Genomic DNA, 17,587 nt, shown 5'->3' with positions numbered 1-17,587 from the left:
TCAGGAGTAGTATCGATAAAATTAATTCTCGAATGCAACGTACTAAAAGTAAATTTATATAGCCATTTTGGATTTAATTGCATTTAGGTTATTTGAGGAAAAAAATAACAAGGTTTTTTGATTCCATTATAGTGTTGTTCCCTTTGATTTATATTCTGAACCGATTTTGAAATGAATTTCCATAATGGCAAGAATCCAAAATTTTTCGAAATCAGAAAATTATTTGACGTGAAGAAATGAGCCCAGACGTACTTTCATTTCCTTTAATCTTAAGAGAAACTGAAAACCGAATGCCTCCCAGTTTCTTAATTTCCGGAAATAAAGTCGCTTATGCCTAAATGTTTTGATTATTACTATGAAAAGCGTTTTCATTTTTTACGTCACTTTATTACCTTTGGCGATAAAACTTTGCAGTTAATAATTATATTTTAAATTATGCCAATTACGTCAATTCTACAAATACATACACGTGCAGTCTTTCCATAAATTTAAAATAAGTAAATAATAAAATATTATATTCAACCTATTTTAAAAATAAATCTTAATTTAACTTTTCACTTTTAAAGTAATTGAAATTTGATTTATGCATTTTGAAATACGTGGAGGAAGTTTCATAGTAGATGATATTAAATTTATTAGCGATAGGTGACATTTTCGTAATAATTAAGAAATTGAGTGTTTAATAATTTTAATTACAATTATTTAAAAAATAATTAATTACATGAATCATTTTAATCAACACTATTTTTTGTTAGTTAAAGCGATGGAATATTTAATAACAGAAAAAACTTGTTCGAAAACTGATTACTTCGCTGTTCAAATTTCGTTAAAATTAAAGTAATTAGTAACTCTTAATTATTATAATGGGTGTACTAAACCAGAGTTTCTGTTTGAACAAATTTTCAAAGAATTTTTGCTTATTATTATTTTTTTTGGACTGTTTATATAAAAACTTAAGGTAAGTTCACAGTGAGAGGAAATAGTAACATCTCATTGTATTGCGCCCTCTGCGCTAACACTTTCAACTTGACTTTTGAAAAACTATGTTATGCGCTTGCGCAGATGACGTAACGTAAACGTTAATGACAGTAATCAAGGTGAACCCACTATAAGAATCTGCTTCCGAAGAATGTGCAAAAAATACAACTTAATTATTAACAAATTCTGTTAATAGGACGTTTCAAAATATAAAAATAAAACAGAAATGAAATAATTCAAAATTACTTTGACATCAAACAAATCCCTATTGTTTGTACGAAATAAAATAATATAACTTTAAAAATTTTGATTTAGAAAAACAAATAAATGAAAAATACATATTTCGAGGGAGGAAAATCCAAATTAAAAAAGTTTATTATTAAAATAATAAAAGTAATTAAAAATCACAAATCAAAATATCGAGTAAAAAAAGTCTAATAATTCAAAGGAGTTGAAAATTATTCCTCACATTTGTATTGCTTGTATGAAACAAAAATATTGCACTGAAAATTACGATTTAAAAAAAATTAATTCATCTACTAGAAGTAAAAATGTTAAAAAACACTCAAAATCTTTCCTAAAGTAAATGAAAATATTTCGTGAAATCAAACAGGGTCACTAAGTGATCATTTTTCTAAAAAAAATTAAATGAAGATGAATATGATAAGCATAAGATAAACATAATTAATATAACTAAAAAGATAAACATAATTAAAAAGACTCAAATTAAAATTTTAAGTTAAAAAAAATAGTTTAAAAAAGTTTAAAATTTCATTAAATTTTTATAAGTATAGTTGAATTATTTATTTCAAGTTTAAGAAACACAGGATCTAATTATGAAGAAAAAAAATCAATTTAACTAAAACCTTCCTGAAAAAAAGAAAAAAAAAACTAAACCGAAGTGAAAATTTCGAAGAGGAAAACAAGCTCTTAATGTAATCATAATTGATTAATAAAATTTTTTTAAAAGAATGAAGATTTGAAAGATTCATAGCAAAAGAGGAAAAAAAGTATTAAAAAACTGAAATTTTGAGTTAAAAAATATAACAATTCAGAAGAGTTAAAAATAAATCATCATATTCTTATTAATTAAATTAAATAAAATGATTTAACATTAAAAATGGCGACTTATATAATAATTAATTATAAAACTGTTGAGGGATTTATATTATTTTTTATATAATTGTTTAATAAGTTGAGATTTTTAAAGATCTAATAAGATAGATTTTTTTTTCTTTCTGAAGCGTTCAAAAACTCAAATTTCAATTTAAAAGAAAAGTCCTTTAATAATTTAATAGATCTAAAAATTAATCATCAAATTCTTATTCTTTGAACTAAACAAAATAATTTAACATTAAAAATGGCTAAATCTTCAATAATTCATTATAAGCATATATATAAATTCATTTCCTTAAAATTGATGGAACTAAGGATCTAATTAAAAGAATCAGTCTAAGTCTTCTCTGAAAACAAAACCGAAATAAAAAACAGCCTGAATGTTTCGTGGAAGAAAAACAAAACCTTAATGTTTACACGAAACCATCCAAAAAACAAAAAATAAGGATTTAAAAAAATGCATAGTTAAAGGGTTGGAAAAGACTGATAAGTTGAATGAGTCGTCACGTGGTTAAGAAGAGGAGGAGACTTGGTTGCCGTTGGCAACTAAAGTAAAAAAAAGGGGAAAGCCCTAGCATAAAGCACACAACACACACATCTTTTTCTCACAGTTGTAGATATGTTTATTCCCTGACTCTTAGGTAGTGTATTTGTCTCTTTTCAGAGCCCGAAAGAAGACTCCTACGTCAGCCACCGATAGGGGGCTTCTGTGCAGGCGGCCGATCGGGGCCGGTGGTCGGCGGTAGAAGTCATTTGTGGCCGCCTCATGCGAGGCTAGGCCTCAGCTCCCGCCTTGAGCATTCCTTTTTAACCAAAACAGTCTCTCGTGAGAGTGTGGCCGCTTCTCTGCGACAACTTTACAGAGATCCTCCACAAAGTAGTAACGAGTTTGCCGAAATAGCCGCCGATTCCATGCGTGTCAATGGAGCCATTCGTCAATTTAAGCAGCTCCGTAAGCCCATCACTTTTTCCTCTAGTATGTCAATTGAGTATTCTATGAAAGCCCAGAATTCTACAGAATCTGAGACGGCGGCGATCGCTCTCGTCGGTATTACCCACGACCAGCCGCCCGTCTCAGCCGAGAGAAAAGCCCCATCTTCCGGCTTCCACAAACCAAGCGTCGGCTACAGGCTCGGACGAAGGAAAGCGCTTTTCGAGAAACGGAAAAGAATCTCCGATTATGCTCTTGTTATGGCCATGTTTGGTATTATTATGATGGTAGTAGAAAATGAACTCTCTGCTGCAGGTGTTTATAATAAGGTAAGTCATTATTTTAATTATTATTATCATATGCATATATGTAACACAGACATAAAACCGCCAAAGTAGGAGAAAAAAAAATATCTGTGATAATAAATAATTTCCGAATCTGCGTTCTTTTTTTCGAAAAGATCATTAATCTAACTTTTAAAAAATTAGTATATCTAATATAAAGTTGAGAATAAACTAAACACAAAGATACAGAGATAAAAGGTACATATACACTTTGATGTACTCTGAGAAAAAAATTATGGTCATAACTATCAGAATATGGTTAAATTTTATATGTGTCTGGCTCTATGGGAACACCTAAAAGCTCCCTAATTTTTAACGCAGCATTTTAATGATTTTTGTTCAATTAACCATAAAATATAATTTTATAGTATGTGAAAAATTTCTTAATTGTGGTAAAATGCGGTAATTTTATTGCAATTCCTTATAACCTGGCATAAAAACCATCCATTTGGTGAAATTTACTTTTCAATTTTGTTTTATGTTCGGTAATAAGGACTGTAATTTGGAAAACCAGAATCTTCGGTAAATCGTTATCATATGAACGGAAAAATTACCAAATACCGATTTATAAATACTATATATTCCTGTTTTATTTTCATAATTATGCTTTTATTTTATCAGAAATGTCATTTTCATACAGATTGGAAGTTTTGTCTTTTTTTTATCTTCGTGATATAGAACTTAAATGTATGTAAAAGCTCAGGTTATCTAAAATGTATACGACACTGATATTTACATATGTATGTGTATTTGACGCATTTAATGTCTATCATTCTGATAAAACCCTAAATGTATAGTTAATTAAAAGTAATCAAATTACATAGTCATCATTACTTAATTCTAGAGCTATGTAGTGAGCAGGTTTTCCCTCTGGGCGATTCTTGAGTAAAAATGATCAATTTCAAAGTCATCATTGTCTAATTTAAGTGTTATAAATTAAAAGCGATATTCTTTATTTTTATTGAATGTGAAAAAAGTAGTAAATATATGGCCTCATCAGACTGCTGCTAAATTAATTAAAGCACTACTGTTTACTAAACCATATTAGCACATCAGTACCTAATTTTAAATTACATAGATTAAGAAAGTACCCCAATGTAAAAAGTACACTTACGTTACGGTTATGGAGTTTTCCTCAGCTAGCCGCATTTTTAGTTATAAAAAATCAAAAGATAGATTCAGATTCAATCGAGGATTTCGATATTTTAATTCATCGCCGTAAATACGCATGTCTGGCATTTTATCCAAGAATGTTTAAATTTTAATAGAAAAAAATATTCTGTAAAATTGGATAGTAAAGTGTTAACAAAAAATATCTAGTGTCATCTTTTTCTTATAAATGTGTGTAAAATATTCAAAAATGTTTGTTTAGATCTGAATAAAAAAATATCTTAATGAGTTTTAAACACTAAAACAGTAGTTTAATTATTAAAATTTCAGATGGATTAAATTGAATAGAATTCCAATTCCACTGGTTATTTGTAGATAAAGAAATTCTCTGAAAAAAAAAAGAAAATAATTAACGAAAACAGCATTTCTTTATTTGAATTGATTGAGAGTTTTTTTTTTTCATTATTAATAGCTTAAACAATTTGATAACTTGAGCATTTAATATGCATTAATAACTTAAACATTTGATGATTGAATAGATTTTCAAACAAAAATATGCATTTGTCAAAGAATAATAAATATAAAACGAAAACTATTTTTTAAAAGACACTAAGGAATCGAGTTTCAAAATACAGTAAACAAATAACGCTATGAAAAATAAACCTCCTTTAAACGTCTAAAAAAGTTTGTTTTTTGCAATCGAAAAAGGATAACAAAAAAGGACTTTCTACAAAAAAAATAAAAATAAAATAAATAAAAAAATCTTCTTTAAGCACCTCTTTTGCTATTCTATTATATTTTCTTTTCTATGCACCGATGCATTGTGGGAAAGCATACGATCACACGAGGAAACGTAAGATCGACAATTGAGAATTTACGGGTTATTTGAATAATGCTGCCTGCGACATTTTGTTTTAAATTTTATATTTAATTTGAAATGTAATATTTTTCTTAATGTTTGAGTATAACTCTTAAGTTTTAAAATACAACCAATAAACACACGTCCTATATCTTATTTTTAAAAAATTAACAAATAATTTGTTAAATTTGCACATCTGAATTTTCAGATGCGCATCTGAAATTTTACTTAACACACAGATGAAGAGATATTAAAATATATATTTGAAATTATGCTCTATACGATACTAAATATATTCTTTATATTATTAGAATTAAAAACTTCAAAAACAGATAGTAATCAAATTTAACTTATATCTTCATTAGCTCTTGTGTTCAACAAATAGGACATTTCCTAGAATTTTTCCGCGTAAAATTTAATATTAGTATTTAAAAGGAAAATTCTGAACGTATGCATTGTCGAAGTGATTATCCATCTGAAAAATAACTATATTTAACTTTGTTAATCGGGATTTATAAATACGATGAAAAATTATAATTACGAAATTTCATTTATGTAAAATTATGGCATATTTGAGCTTATTTATTTATTATTTCAGTCTGGTAAGTATTGTGTCATGACCAAAGTGCAAAAAATGCACCATAAAAATATCCTTCAATATGCAAAAAATTAAATTTATCATTTTATGCAATTAAAAATAAGCAAAGTTAATAATAATTAATAGAAATATTTTTTTGAAAAATATTTTTTCATATTTATGTTTAATTTTTCTAAACTACATATTTAACTTAAAATCGTATTTTCGGCCATTATTTAAAGCTCAATTCTCAGAAGGTTATTGAAATAATTTAAAAAAGTTAGTAACAACAATAATTCAAAGATAGCTGATTTTTCATAATAAAACAAACGTTGGTTAATTACTTCAATTTTGAAAACAACGTCAAGTATTTAAAGCAGCCACCAATCAAGCGTATGTTTCTGAGACTTTTGGTTCGTAGACAAAATAAAATAAACTCAGCAAATATTGGAAATGTTTTATTTATAAACACATGATATGTAGCTCGACGTCATAAATCAAAAATGTTTTTGAATAAATGAAATAGTTTTGGGCCAAGCATTTGTAAGGTTTATGTTATCGGTTTAAGTTTAGTTTAGTGCTTTGTGACACAATGCATTGGGATGCATATTTGAAACGAAAATTTTATATTTTTAAATAAAATTCTTCTGTAAATTATATTTTAAAATTTTTAATTTAATTTGTAAAATTAAAGTGAAACAGAGATTCTTTCCAATGATGTGAAATGGCATCGAAAACTTTGATTTTTACACGCTTCTAAGTAATAACCATCCCTAAAAAATATTTTTAAAATCTTTGTCAAAAATGAATTACGAAAAGGATGAATATTATTATTGAAGATCACGAAATAATCTTGGAAAAATATCAAAATAAAAACTAAATCTGTCTTTAGTGAAGAGGACATGATTAAAAACATACTTCAAAGCCAGTTTAATTGCTGGAAAAACTTTAAGAGATTTTTACGGCAAATGATTCCTAAAAGTAGCTACTTATAGAGAGTTTTAGCTTGACCTGAAGAATTAATGTTATTTTCTCAATTTTGCATGGCATTTTGAGTATAAATATACACTCTATATACTAATAAATCACTAGAGCAAATTTAAAATTATATTTCAATCAGAAGTTTTAATTGAGTTGGTGGGCCGGGATAGCCTGATTGGCATGGTTCTGAGCTCTCGCTCGTAAGAACCGGAGTTTGAATTCAGCCGACCAAAGACCCCCGCGTAGTAAATGGTGACTGGTACACGTTAAATCTGTCGGGTCACGAAATCCTCCATGTTCCCATAACAAATTATACCTTTTGGGGTACGGGATTGGAGATTGATCATTCTCTAATTCAGATCAAAAATGCGATCTGTTGATGAATGAATGGATGTATGAATAGATCCGTTTCCTAAACGAGTGTGACGTATGAGCGTGGATGAAATCGAATCGTCGGCCATAGATGGCGCCACTGGAAAACAATAACAATCGTACCTCCTTAATGGCCTACGTTAACAACAACAATTAAGTTGGTGAAACAATTTAGTCAAAATTAAATAGTGCTAAAACTACACAATTTAAATTCACTCTCCTTCAGTGATTCCTTAATGTTAGTTAAAATACAAGAAGGCCATTATATATAGTTCATACTCTATATGAAAATGTTAATATTTAGGAATATTTTTGTTACAATCGTAGTATTTGTAAAAGATAATTTTTTATAACATTAAGCTCAGATATGTCAGATTTTATTGGAAGATGTTATCGATCATATTATTAGCGATCATGTTTAGAATTGCACGTTTGACACGGAAACAAAAATGCTCAAATTTACGGAAAATCCATGAAAAATTTTACATATTTTACTTGAATACAAATACAGAAACCTTATTCTTTAACATTTAAGAATATTTTAGGTTCAATCATGTTATTTGTCAAAGATAAATTTTTATAACACTAAGCTGTGTTATTCCAGGCTCTTTCTGAAAGTGTTATCGATAATTAATATTAGTGATCATGATTTCGATTGCAAATTAGTCACGGCAACAAAAAATTTTCAAATTCATGGGAGATTCACGAAAAAATTTGATAACTTAGGGGAACACAAATGCGGAAATACACACATTATATGCAATTGAAGATATAGGCATATTGAAAATAATTAAATGTCACTGCTTGTAAACGGAGAAGGAAGAACTGAAAAAATATGTGTATTTTCTTAATTTTATCCAATGTGAAAAATTTAATAGAAACACGAAACACAAGTTTTTAACAAATTGTAGCATTTAGAAAAAATCGTGGATAGGCGGAAAAACATTAAAAATTCGCGACCAGCCTGCAACCCTAATCATAATTGTTAGACCCACAAACAATATATAACTGTTTCAAGTAAATATTGCATCTGATGATATGCCATTTGTGACTGAAATAAGATTATCAAATCAAATTTTATGTGTATATATATATATACTCTTACATACTCTAAGACTTGTAAGCATGTACGAAAAACTTTAAAGTTATATTATTCAATCACCTTAACTACAGAAAAATATTGATTTTTATTATACCAATCCTTAACAATATTAAACAAAAACCATCTAATGGCCAAAAAATTGCCATCATATATAAAAATATTCTTCTACGTGTAAATTGAAATATTTGCACAATAAGTGCATAAAAAAATAATGAAATTTTTTTTTTATACTTACTTATATCCTTTAGAAAATAAAATAGCACGCAAAAAAACATTAAAAATAATTACTATCGTAACCGCTGTAAACATTTTTTTGCTACATTCAAGCCACTTCTCTTTTGGGAATAATTTATATAACACTGTTATTTAATCTTCAAATTCCAAAGTTGAAATTATTGTTAAGATTCTACTGAGTTAAGATCTACATCAATCACCAATGACTGACTTTATACTTTTAATTTAGCCGTTCAAATCCCAAATGATTAATGTTTAGACAGCCAATTTTAAAAGTTTCAGTTTTATAATTATAAATGAGGTAGCTATTTAAAATTTCAACTTAAATCATTTATTTAAAATATTATGTGCTCAGAACATAAATTTCAGAATGAATTATGCATTGAAATGTATGATGTCAAGTGACAAAAATTGGGTGCAAAAAACAACTTTTATTTTATTTGTTTTAATTACTGTTTTATTGGTTTCACTTAGAATGGGTCCCGAATGTAAATTTTAAATTCTGCGTATTTCACTCAGAGAAAAAAAAAGTATGGTCAAAACTACCAATAAAATATGACTTTATTTTATGTGATGAAATTTAGTAAATGAGGTAATATTTGATAATTTTCTCATGATACCTTAGCTCATGGCATAGCATAGTATCACCATTTTTTCGGTTAAATTTACTTTCAGTTTCGTATTTGTAAAGAAATGTGTATGAATTAGAGCTTTAATTTTTAAAATCCATATTTTCGGTAAACCGCTATCATATGTATAGAAAAATTACCAAATGAATGGTTCAAATACCATAGTCATTAGTTTGTAATACCAGAATTATGGGATTTTTTCATAAAAAAATGTCACTATCACACAATATGGTAATTTTATTAGATTTTTTTATCAGCGTGAAAACACTTTTAAATTTAATTTGTCAAAGAAAGATTTAATTTTTTTTGTAATATTCATTTTTTGTCGTGAGCGAAATAGATGATTAGGTAAATACGGCAAGCGATTATACTATTTATTAGATTAAATTTACTTTGCAGTCTTGTACTTTTTCCGAAATGAGTGGTAATAATAACTTTATTTTTGAAAATCTGGTTAACCATTACCATATGAACAGAAAAATTACCAAATGAATGGTTAAAATACCGTATAATTTGATTTAATTAACCGACATTATGGTAATTTATTTTTACCCAAAATGTCATTACCATACAGTATGATAATTTCATGAGAATTTCTTTCTCCGTGCTGTACATCTTCGGAATTATTTAAGAGAATAAAACTCAATAATTCATTTAAAAATTTGTTTATTCAGAGATAATTTCATGCAAAGTATACTTTTTAAACAATAATTTAAATTATTATTTATTATTTAGTTAAGTAGAGGTCAAAAATTTTTTAATTTGCTAAAGCATAACTTTTTTCATTTCAAACCATTTTCATTAAGCAAAATAAGCCCTATAATGAAACTTCAACATATAATTTTTTAAATATTTATTTTTTAAATATTTATTTTTTAAATATTTATTTTTTAAATATTTATTTTTTAAATATTTATTTTTTGAATATTTATTTTTTAAATATTTATTTTTTAAATATTTATTTTTTAAATATTTATTTCTTAAATATTTATTTTTTCAATAACTATTTTTTAAATATTTATTTTTTGAATATTTATTTTTTAAATATTTATTTTTTAAATATTTATTTTTTGAATATTTATTTTTAATATATTTATTTTTTAAATATTTTAATTTTTAAATATTTAATTTTTAAATATTTAATTTTTAATTATTTAATTTTTAATTATTTATCTTTTAAATATTCATTTCTTAAATATTTAATTTTAAAGTATTTATTTCTTACATATTTATTTTTCACATATATTTTTTTTTCTGAATATTCTTTTTTTAAATATTTATTTTTTAAAAATTCGACTGATACGTTTTAATTATGTAAAACTATATATCTTAAATCGATTTTAAAATGCGTGCTCCTTACCCTTCAAAGCAATTTTTATCGCTATAAAACTAAATATGAAAATTAGAGATGCATTAAAAATAAATAGCAAACAATGACGGGTGAAAAGTAATAAAAAGATTAGCATCCTTTTTATCGGTTACCAAAATTAAAAACACATTTTTATTTTTAATTTATTACAAAAAATATTTAATTAATCGTAGATGAAATAAAATAACGAAAACTAATTTTTACTACAACATAACCTAATTAAGTTATGGAAGGCAAATGAAATTTTTTGTGCTTTTTTTTATAAAATAAAGAGACGGCAGTCAGTTCAATAAAACTTTCTAAACTTCCAAAAATCTTAATTTGTTTTTCATAACTGGAATCCTATCCACCCACATTTTCCAAAGTCAAGGTGCCAAATGCGTGGAAATGGAGAGCTGCCAAACTCTCTTACTTTAAATACAATCTTCTTTCACGAATAAGTTGGATATTCAAAGATAAGAATAGTTTGAAAGAAAGAAATTATCCAGAAATCGGTGAGGATCACAACTAATAGACACATCGCGCTCTTAATTATTATTTTAATTCATTAGATAATAATTCAATTTTAAAATTAATTATATTTAAATTTCATCCCGACCATTAAGGAAATATGAAAATCGGTGCAAGTTGAAAAATCGGAACTCAAACTATATATATATATATACACAATAAAGAGACAAAAAATTTAATAAAAGAAAGATTAACACAGTAAATTATTAATAATATATAATAATATATAATAAATTTTATTTTACCATGTTAAAATCTAATTCCGGCAAATACGTGATTAAATATTTCTATCATTTAATAAAAGATTTCCTTTCACTAAACTTTGATAATTTCTCTAAAAATATAAGCGTTCCGTAGTGATGGGCTGATCGTAAAGACACGGTTCCTAGTAGAACAACGAAGTCAAGCATCATTGGCTGTGGTCAGTTAGCAGGTTTGATCAGCCAGCATAGTCACCGAGAGTGCTCGGAATTGGTCCTCGTAAAACTGTTCTACCGTAAAGGGCTCGACTTCTCGCGCAGGTCGTCGAACTACAAAAGCAGGAGAACCATCCACTCTGCAGGGAATCAAAATTGCAATGGCATGTCTTCGGATCATTCTCAGGGATGTTTTCCAAACCGTCACCAATAGCCCATAGTGTAGCGATTGGGCGACGTAAAAGTACCTAACTACCTAAATATATAAGACATTTTTGAAACGTTAAAATTTCGTATTTTGAACTCTAAAAAATAATTCAAAAATTTAGCCGGAGAAAAGTATTGAAGTCTTAAGATAAAGGCTTGGAAATAAAAGGCTTAGAAAAATCAATAAAGTTTAAACAAGCAAAAGTATTGTATTTTTAACTTTTAAATATTAGCTATTTAATACTCTTTTATAGTACTATTGTTCAAAATGTAAGCAATTTTTTGAAACGTAAAAATTTAGTATTTTGAACTCTCAAAAATAATTCAAAAATTTAGAGTGAGAAAAATATTAAAGCTGTTGAATAATCGTCTTAGAAAAATCAATAAAGTTAAAACAAACAGAAGTATTGTATTTTTAACTTTTAAATAACAGCTATTTAATACTCTTATATTGTACTGTTGTCAAAAATTTAAGCAATTTTTTGAAATGTAAAAATTTTTTTTCGATGTGCACCATAAATAATAATTAAAAAATTTGGCATGAGAAACATATTGAAGTTTTTGAATGAAAAACTTAAAAAATCATTAAAGGTTATACAAAACAAATGTATTGTACTCTCAATTTTGAATTATTGGCTAGTTAGAATAATGCTATTGTTAAAAAATCAGTCAATTTTTATACGTTGAAATTTAGTGTTCTGAAATGCCTAAAAAATAATTCAAAAATTTAAGGTTAAAAGCATAGTGTAGTTGTTGAATAAAAGGCTTAGAAAAATCAATAAAGGTTAAACAACAGATTTCTTTGTCTTCCATCCAAATGTGTCGCATTTCATTAATGCTGAATTAAATCGTTTAAAACAAATCCCGAGTGAATGTTCACTCAACAAATAAACGACGTCTCAATCAATAATATTTGAAATAGTTAAGTTTAGAATAAATTTGTTTCAATCGCTTTCTGATACAAACCATTTGAGGTAAGTTGGTACTAGTTACCATTTATTTTAAACCTTCTGTAGAGAATGATTGATTTTTCAGTTTAAGGTGGGAAATAATAATAAAGCACATTAAAAGCTTTGAATAAATTTGTAGGTCATCCGCATTAATAATTGATTTTCTATATAAACCTGCTTTATTTGTTTGCTAATTTTTTTATACTTTGTTCATTGTTAGAATTTTTATTTGAAAATTACGGTAAAATGACCATCAGCAGTCTGTCCACCCGATAAAGAATAAATCTTATATCTAGGAACATATTTTTTACTATTGCAGTTTTGAAGCTGTTTACAACTGGTACGGTTAAGAACCGTGAATGCAAAACTATAAGGTTCTGTAACAATTTACAATATCTAGGAACATATTTTTTACTATTACAGTTTTGAAGCCGTTTACAACTGGTAAGGTTAAAAACCGTAAATACGAAACTATAAGGTTCTGTAACAATTTACAATATCTAGGAACATATGTTTTACTATTACAGTTTTGAAGCCGTTTACAACTGGTAAGGTTAAAAACCGTAAATACAAAACTATAAGGTTCTGTAACAATTTACAATATCTAGGAACATATTTTTTACTATTACAGTTTTGAAGCCGTTTACAACTGGTAAGGTTAAAAACCGTAAATACAAAACTATAAGGTTCTGTAACAATTTACAATATCTAGGAACATATTTTTTACTATTACAGTTTTGAAGCCGTTTACAACTGGTAAGGTTAAAAACCGTAAATACAAAACTATAAGGTTCTGTAACAATTTACAATATCTAGGAACATATGTTTTACTATTACAGTTTTGAAACCGTTTTTCAACTTTTACGGTTAAAAGCCGTGAACACAAAACTATAAGGTTCTGTAACCATTTACAACTAGCAAAGTTTCAAAACCATAAAAATGAAATTTAAACGGACATTACAGCTCTGTTGGTGTATTAACCTTTCCTGGTGAATAATTAGCTTTTTTTAATCTGTTTTATAATCGGCTTTGAATAGCTGACCCATTATTGGTTTTTCGACTGTTATAATTTAACTCCGCAGCCTTGTAATTTTGAAACCAACCAAAAGACAATGGAACTCTTGAATAAAGCATTGGGTCGATTGGGATGTTATTTTGATTAAACTAACCTCCATTTTCAGTTACATGGATGAGAAAACCACGTAAACCCTACACGGTTATTCCGATGGCAAGTTGATTCGAATGTATGATCCATCTACTATTAAAAATATTTTTCGTTAACACTGTGTTTGTTGCTAGCAGGGAACAGAATTATTATTGACCAGCTATCGCTGAATTTCAAATTTGTGCAACTCATTTAGAGGCAAGCATTCCATACCCAGCTGCTTTTTTTTATTTTTTAATATGTCTGTGTATAAATTTTTCTTGTTAGTTTTTGAATTATGTAACATTATTCCTTTAAATATTTCAATGGAAGTTATGGTTAGGATGTGGGTCATGCTGTATTCTACTACGGTCAGGAAAGTCAGGTTTAAAAATTGTCTCATAGGAAAGTATCCAAGTAGAGACACTTTGCATACTAAAATTACGACATAAAAATTTATATAATGCTTTTTGTAATTTGTCTAAGTTACCCCTGACCGCTGTACACCATTGATGTAAGCAAAATTTGAAAAACCCCAAAAGCACTGCTGCATTTTTTTCTAAGCTTTAGAATATTAACGAAGCCGCGTAACCTAGAAAAAAATGTTCGAATGCGGGTTAGTACCAATGTAATACCAAAACATAATAGACTCTAAACTTTTAACTATTATAATCTTGAGGCATTGTTGCTTATAAGTACTTTTATGACAAATAAAACATATAAATGATAACAAAGATAAAAAAAACATTTAACGTACAAAGATATTAAGAAGATTAAAAAAAACATTTAACATGCAAAGATAATATATATCGAATCCCATCGAAGGCTGGTCGATACGAATTCCGCACCCTGCTCGCATTGACTACAGTGCTGACATAAAACATGTCCTCAGTGGTAGATGGATCCTTGGTTTGAATCCTCTTGTCGTCCGACTAACCGTGGGAGGTTTGCGTGGTTTTCCTCTGTATGTAACGTAATTGCGCATTAGTTCCATTAAGAAGTCTTCCAAATTTCTCCTTTTACTTGATCTAGGGTTCAAAATTAAAAGGTTACTAAGTCGTAAACCCAAAATTTTGTCGTCTGTTCAACGACGGTTATAAAGTAAAATAAACACATAGCATAATAATCAACTTTAATAAGTGTATTCAATTAATATCAATTGCTACATTTTATTTTATTACTAATGCTTTCTTGATATATTTATTTTTGATAAATCATACAGTAAAAAAAGGCAACTAACAGTTTCATTAAAACAGTACAGGTTAATCCAAGTGTGAGGCAGTTTCTCAAAACTCTCTACTATTATAATTAACTAAACACATACTGAATTTTAAATATTAACAAAATTTATATATATATATATATATTTATGTCTTACAGAGGAGGTAACCGAAATCTTATTTGTCAATCACGCTGATTTTTTCCAAGTCGTGTTATTTAAAAAGAATATATATAATTTTTTTCTCCCCTAAGTAATCATGTTTAAAAATTTCCATAGCATCAATATTTTCCCTAAATACATTGTCAAGTTTTATTCGTCCCGCACGGGGAAAAAAAATTCGGCTAAAATTTCTGTACTGATTGTAAAGTCATCCCCGGATAAAAACCCGGAATTCTGGTAAGAAAACGAAAACATAAAATATTTAAACAATTCATTTGGTAATTTTTTTTTCGTATGTTGATGATTTACCGGAAATATGAATTTTCAGAATTAAAGTTCTTATTACTATACATTTCATAAAAATGCGAAACTGAAAAATTAATTTAACCGAATAAATGGTTTTTTATGTTATGTTCTAAGGTGTCATGATGAAATTACCAAATTTTTCCACATCTACTTATGTTTAATGCATATTATCAAACAATAATTTATTATTAATTTAAGAAAAATCATTACCAAAGCACTTCGGTAAAAATCACCAATCTTTTCCGTGTTTCTTTAGAGCCCAAAATATGATAAATTTTACCATATTTTGATAGCTTTAATCATATTTTTTTTCTGTGTATGAGCGTCAATTTATGCTCAATTCAGTGTATGTGCGTAATTTTGAACACACAATTCGAGTCATCTCAAAAATAAAATTTTAACCGCAGTTTATTTGGATATTTAAAATCACATGAATCTTAATTTAACAAGTTTAAATTTATAGTTTTAAAAAATATTTCTTCTTTTAAAACGATAAAAAAGCAAAATTATTAGGCTCAGTTTTATTTTAAATCACCAACTAGCTGTGAATAATGGAATACAAATAAGAAACTTTAACAGTTAGTCAAAAATACTTTTGAAAAAAATATTTTTTTTAGCAATTGCTAATTTTTTAATACATTTTTTGAAATAAAAGGATAGAAATATAAATTATATATATGTATACTTAATGATAAAAGTATTAGAGGATTGAAAGTAGTAATCAAGTATTTTTTTCAAAATAAAAATTTTCATTTAAATAAATGGAAGAAGTCCAAAGAACCATGTCTAATAAAATAATACCTATTAACTGTCTGGTTTCTCTTTATGGTAACCCTATTTCCTTTGCTTTTATTAGCCAGTTTAAGCCCAGAAAAGTAATCTGATACCCTTTGAAAAAAAATGATATAATTATCTCTTTTTCGTCTCTTGTCGTAATGATGAGTTGGAAGCTTAAAGTATTATATATATAGACATTTTTATTTCTAAAATAATAGTAAAATTTAGTTAAAACTTTTTTCTGCATTTTTTGTCACAAAGGATTTAATCAATAAACAGCATAAATCAAAATTATATACATTTTTTTTAAGTTTAAAATTTATTTATATTTAAGTGGTTGATAGCAGCAAATGCTTCTAAGAATTATAAAAATTGTAAGTTTAAAATGATTTTTATGACTTAAACTGTTATCTCAAATCAACAATAATACATAAAAATGAGGTGAGCAGCGTTCGAACTTCAGCGATGACTGGGCGATAAGAATTCCGATATTTACGACATTTTTGGTAAAGTAAAATCCTAATTTTGATAATAAAACTAAAATATATGGTACTTAAAAAACTGCATTTGATAATTGATAATTTGATATTTATAAATCAGCATTTCCTTTCATACGGTAACGGTTTAACAGAAATTCTGGTTTTTAAATTTATAGTTCTTATTACTGAATATTTAGAAAAAAATACAAAATTGACTGGTAAATTTTTATCAATAAATGGCTTTTATGCCATGTTCTAAGAAATCATGATAAAAATACAAAACTTCGCAACATTCACCAAATTTGATCATTTAATATTACACCATATTTTATGGTTCATTTAACCAAAATCATAACCTAAGTACTTTGATAAAAATTACCGAGATGCTTGGTGTTCCCATAGAGTCAAAAACGCAATATATTTAACCATATTCTGGTAGTCTTTTGACATATGCAATGCCTGGTCGATAAAAATTCGGCACCCGGGTCGCACCGCCTACAGTGTTGACATAAAATATCTTCAGTGGTAGATGAATCAGGGGTTACAATCCACTTACCGTCGGGCTAACAATGGATGGTTCTCGTGGTTTTCTCCTCTATATAGCAAATTAGTTTTGACGGTCGTTAACTCTGTTCAGCACCGTTTATAAAATATAAAATAATATATAAATAAAATTTTAAGGAATTAGACAGTACTTTATAAGGGGGCTGTGCACTATAAGGGAACATTTAATGATTTCACACTTTTGTTTTTTAATTTGTTTGACCTCCTTTACAAACAGGTATGGGTAGAGGTCAAAAACAGGCACACTTTCT

General features: G+C 27.2%; 1 protein-coding gene across 1 annotated transcript in view; it reads left to right on the top strand.

Annotated features, from left to right (window-relative positions):
• Positions 1-17,587, top strand: part of LOC107450569 (small conductance calcium-activated potassium channel protein 1-like) — a 657,806-nt gene that overhangs the window by 382,047 nt on the left and 258,172 nt on the right. Inside the window, exon 6 of the mRNA XM_071188289.2 lies at positions 2,759-3,354. Within this exon, the coding sequence (XP_071044390.1) occupies positions 2,759-3,354 (596 nt within the window). The remainder of the gene's footprint in view (positions 1-2,758; positions 3,355-17,587) is intronic.

Source organism: Parasteatoda tepidariorum, chromosome 12, assembly GCF_982258835.1.
Source record: "Parasteatoda tepidariorum strain Cologne lab strain chromosome 12, Ptep-v5.0, whole genome shotgun sequence".
Taxonomy (NCBI): Eukaryota; Metazoa; Arthropoda; class Arachnida; order Araneae; family Theridiidae; genus Parasteatoda; species Parasteatoda tepidariorum.
This window is presented reverse-complemented; position numbering and strand designations above follow the sequence as displayed.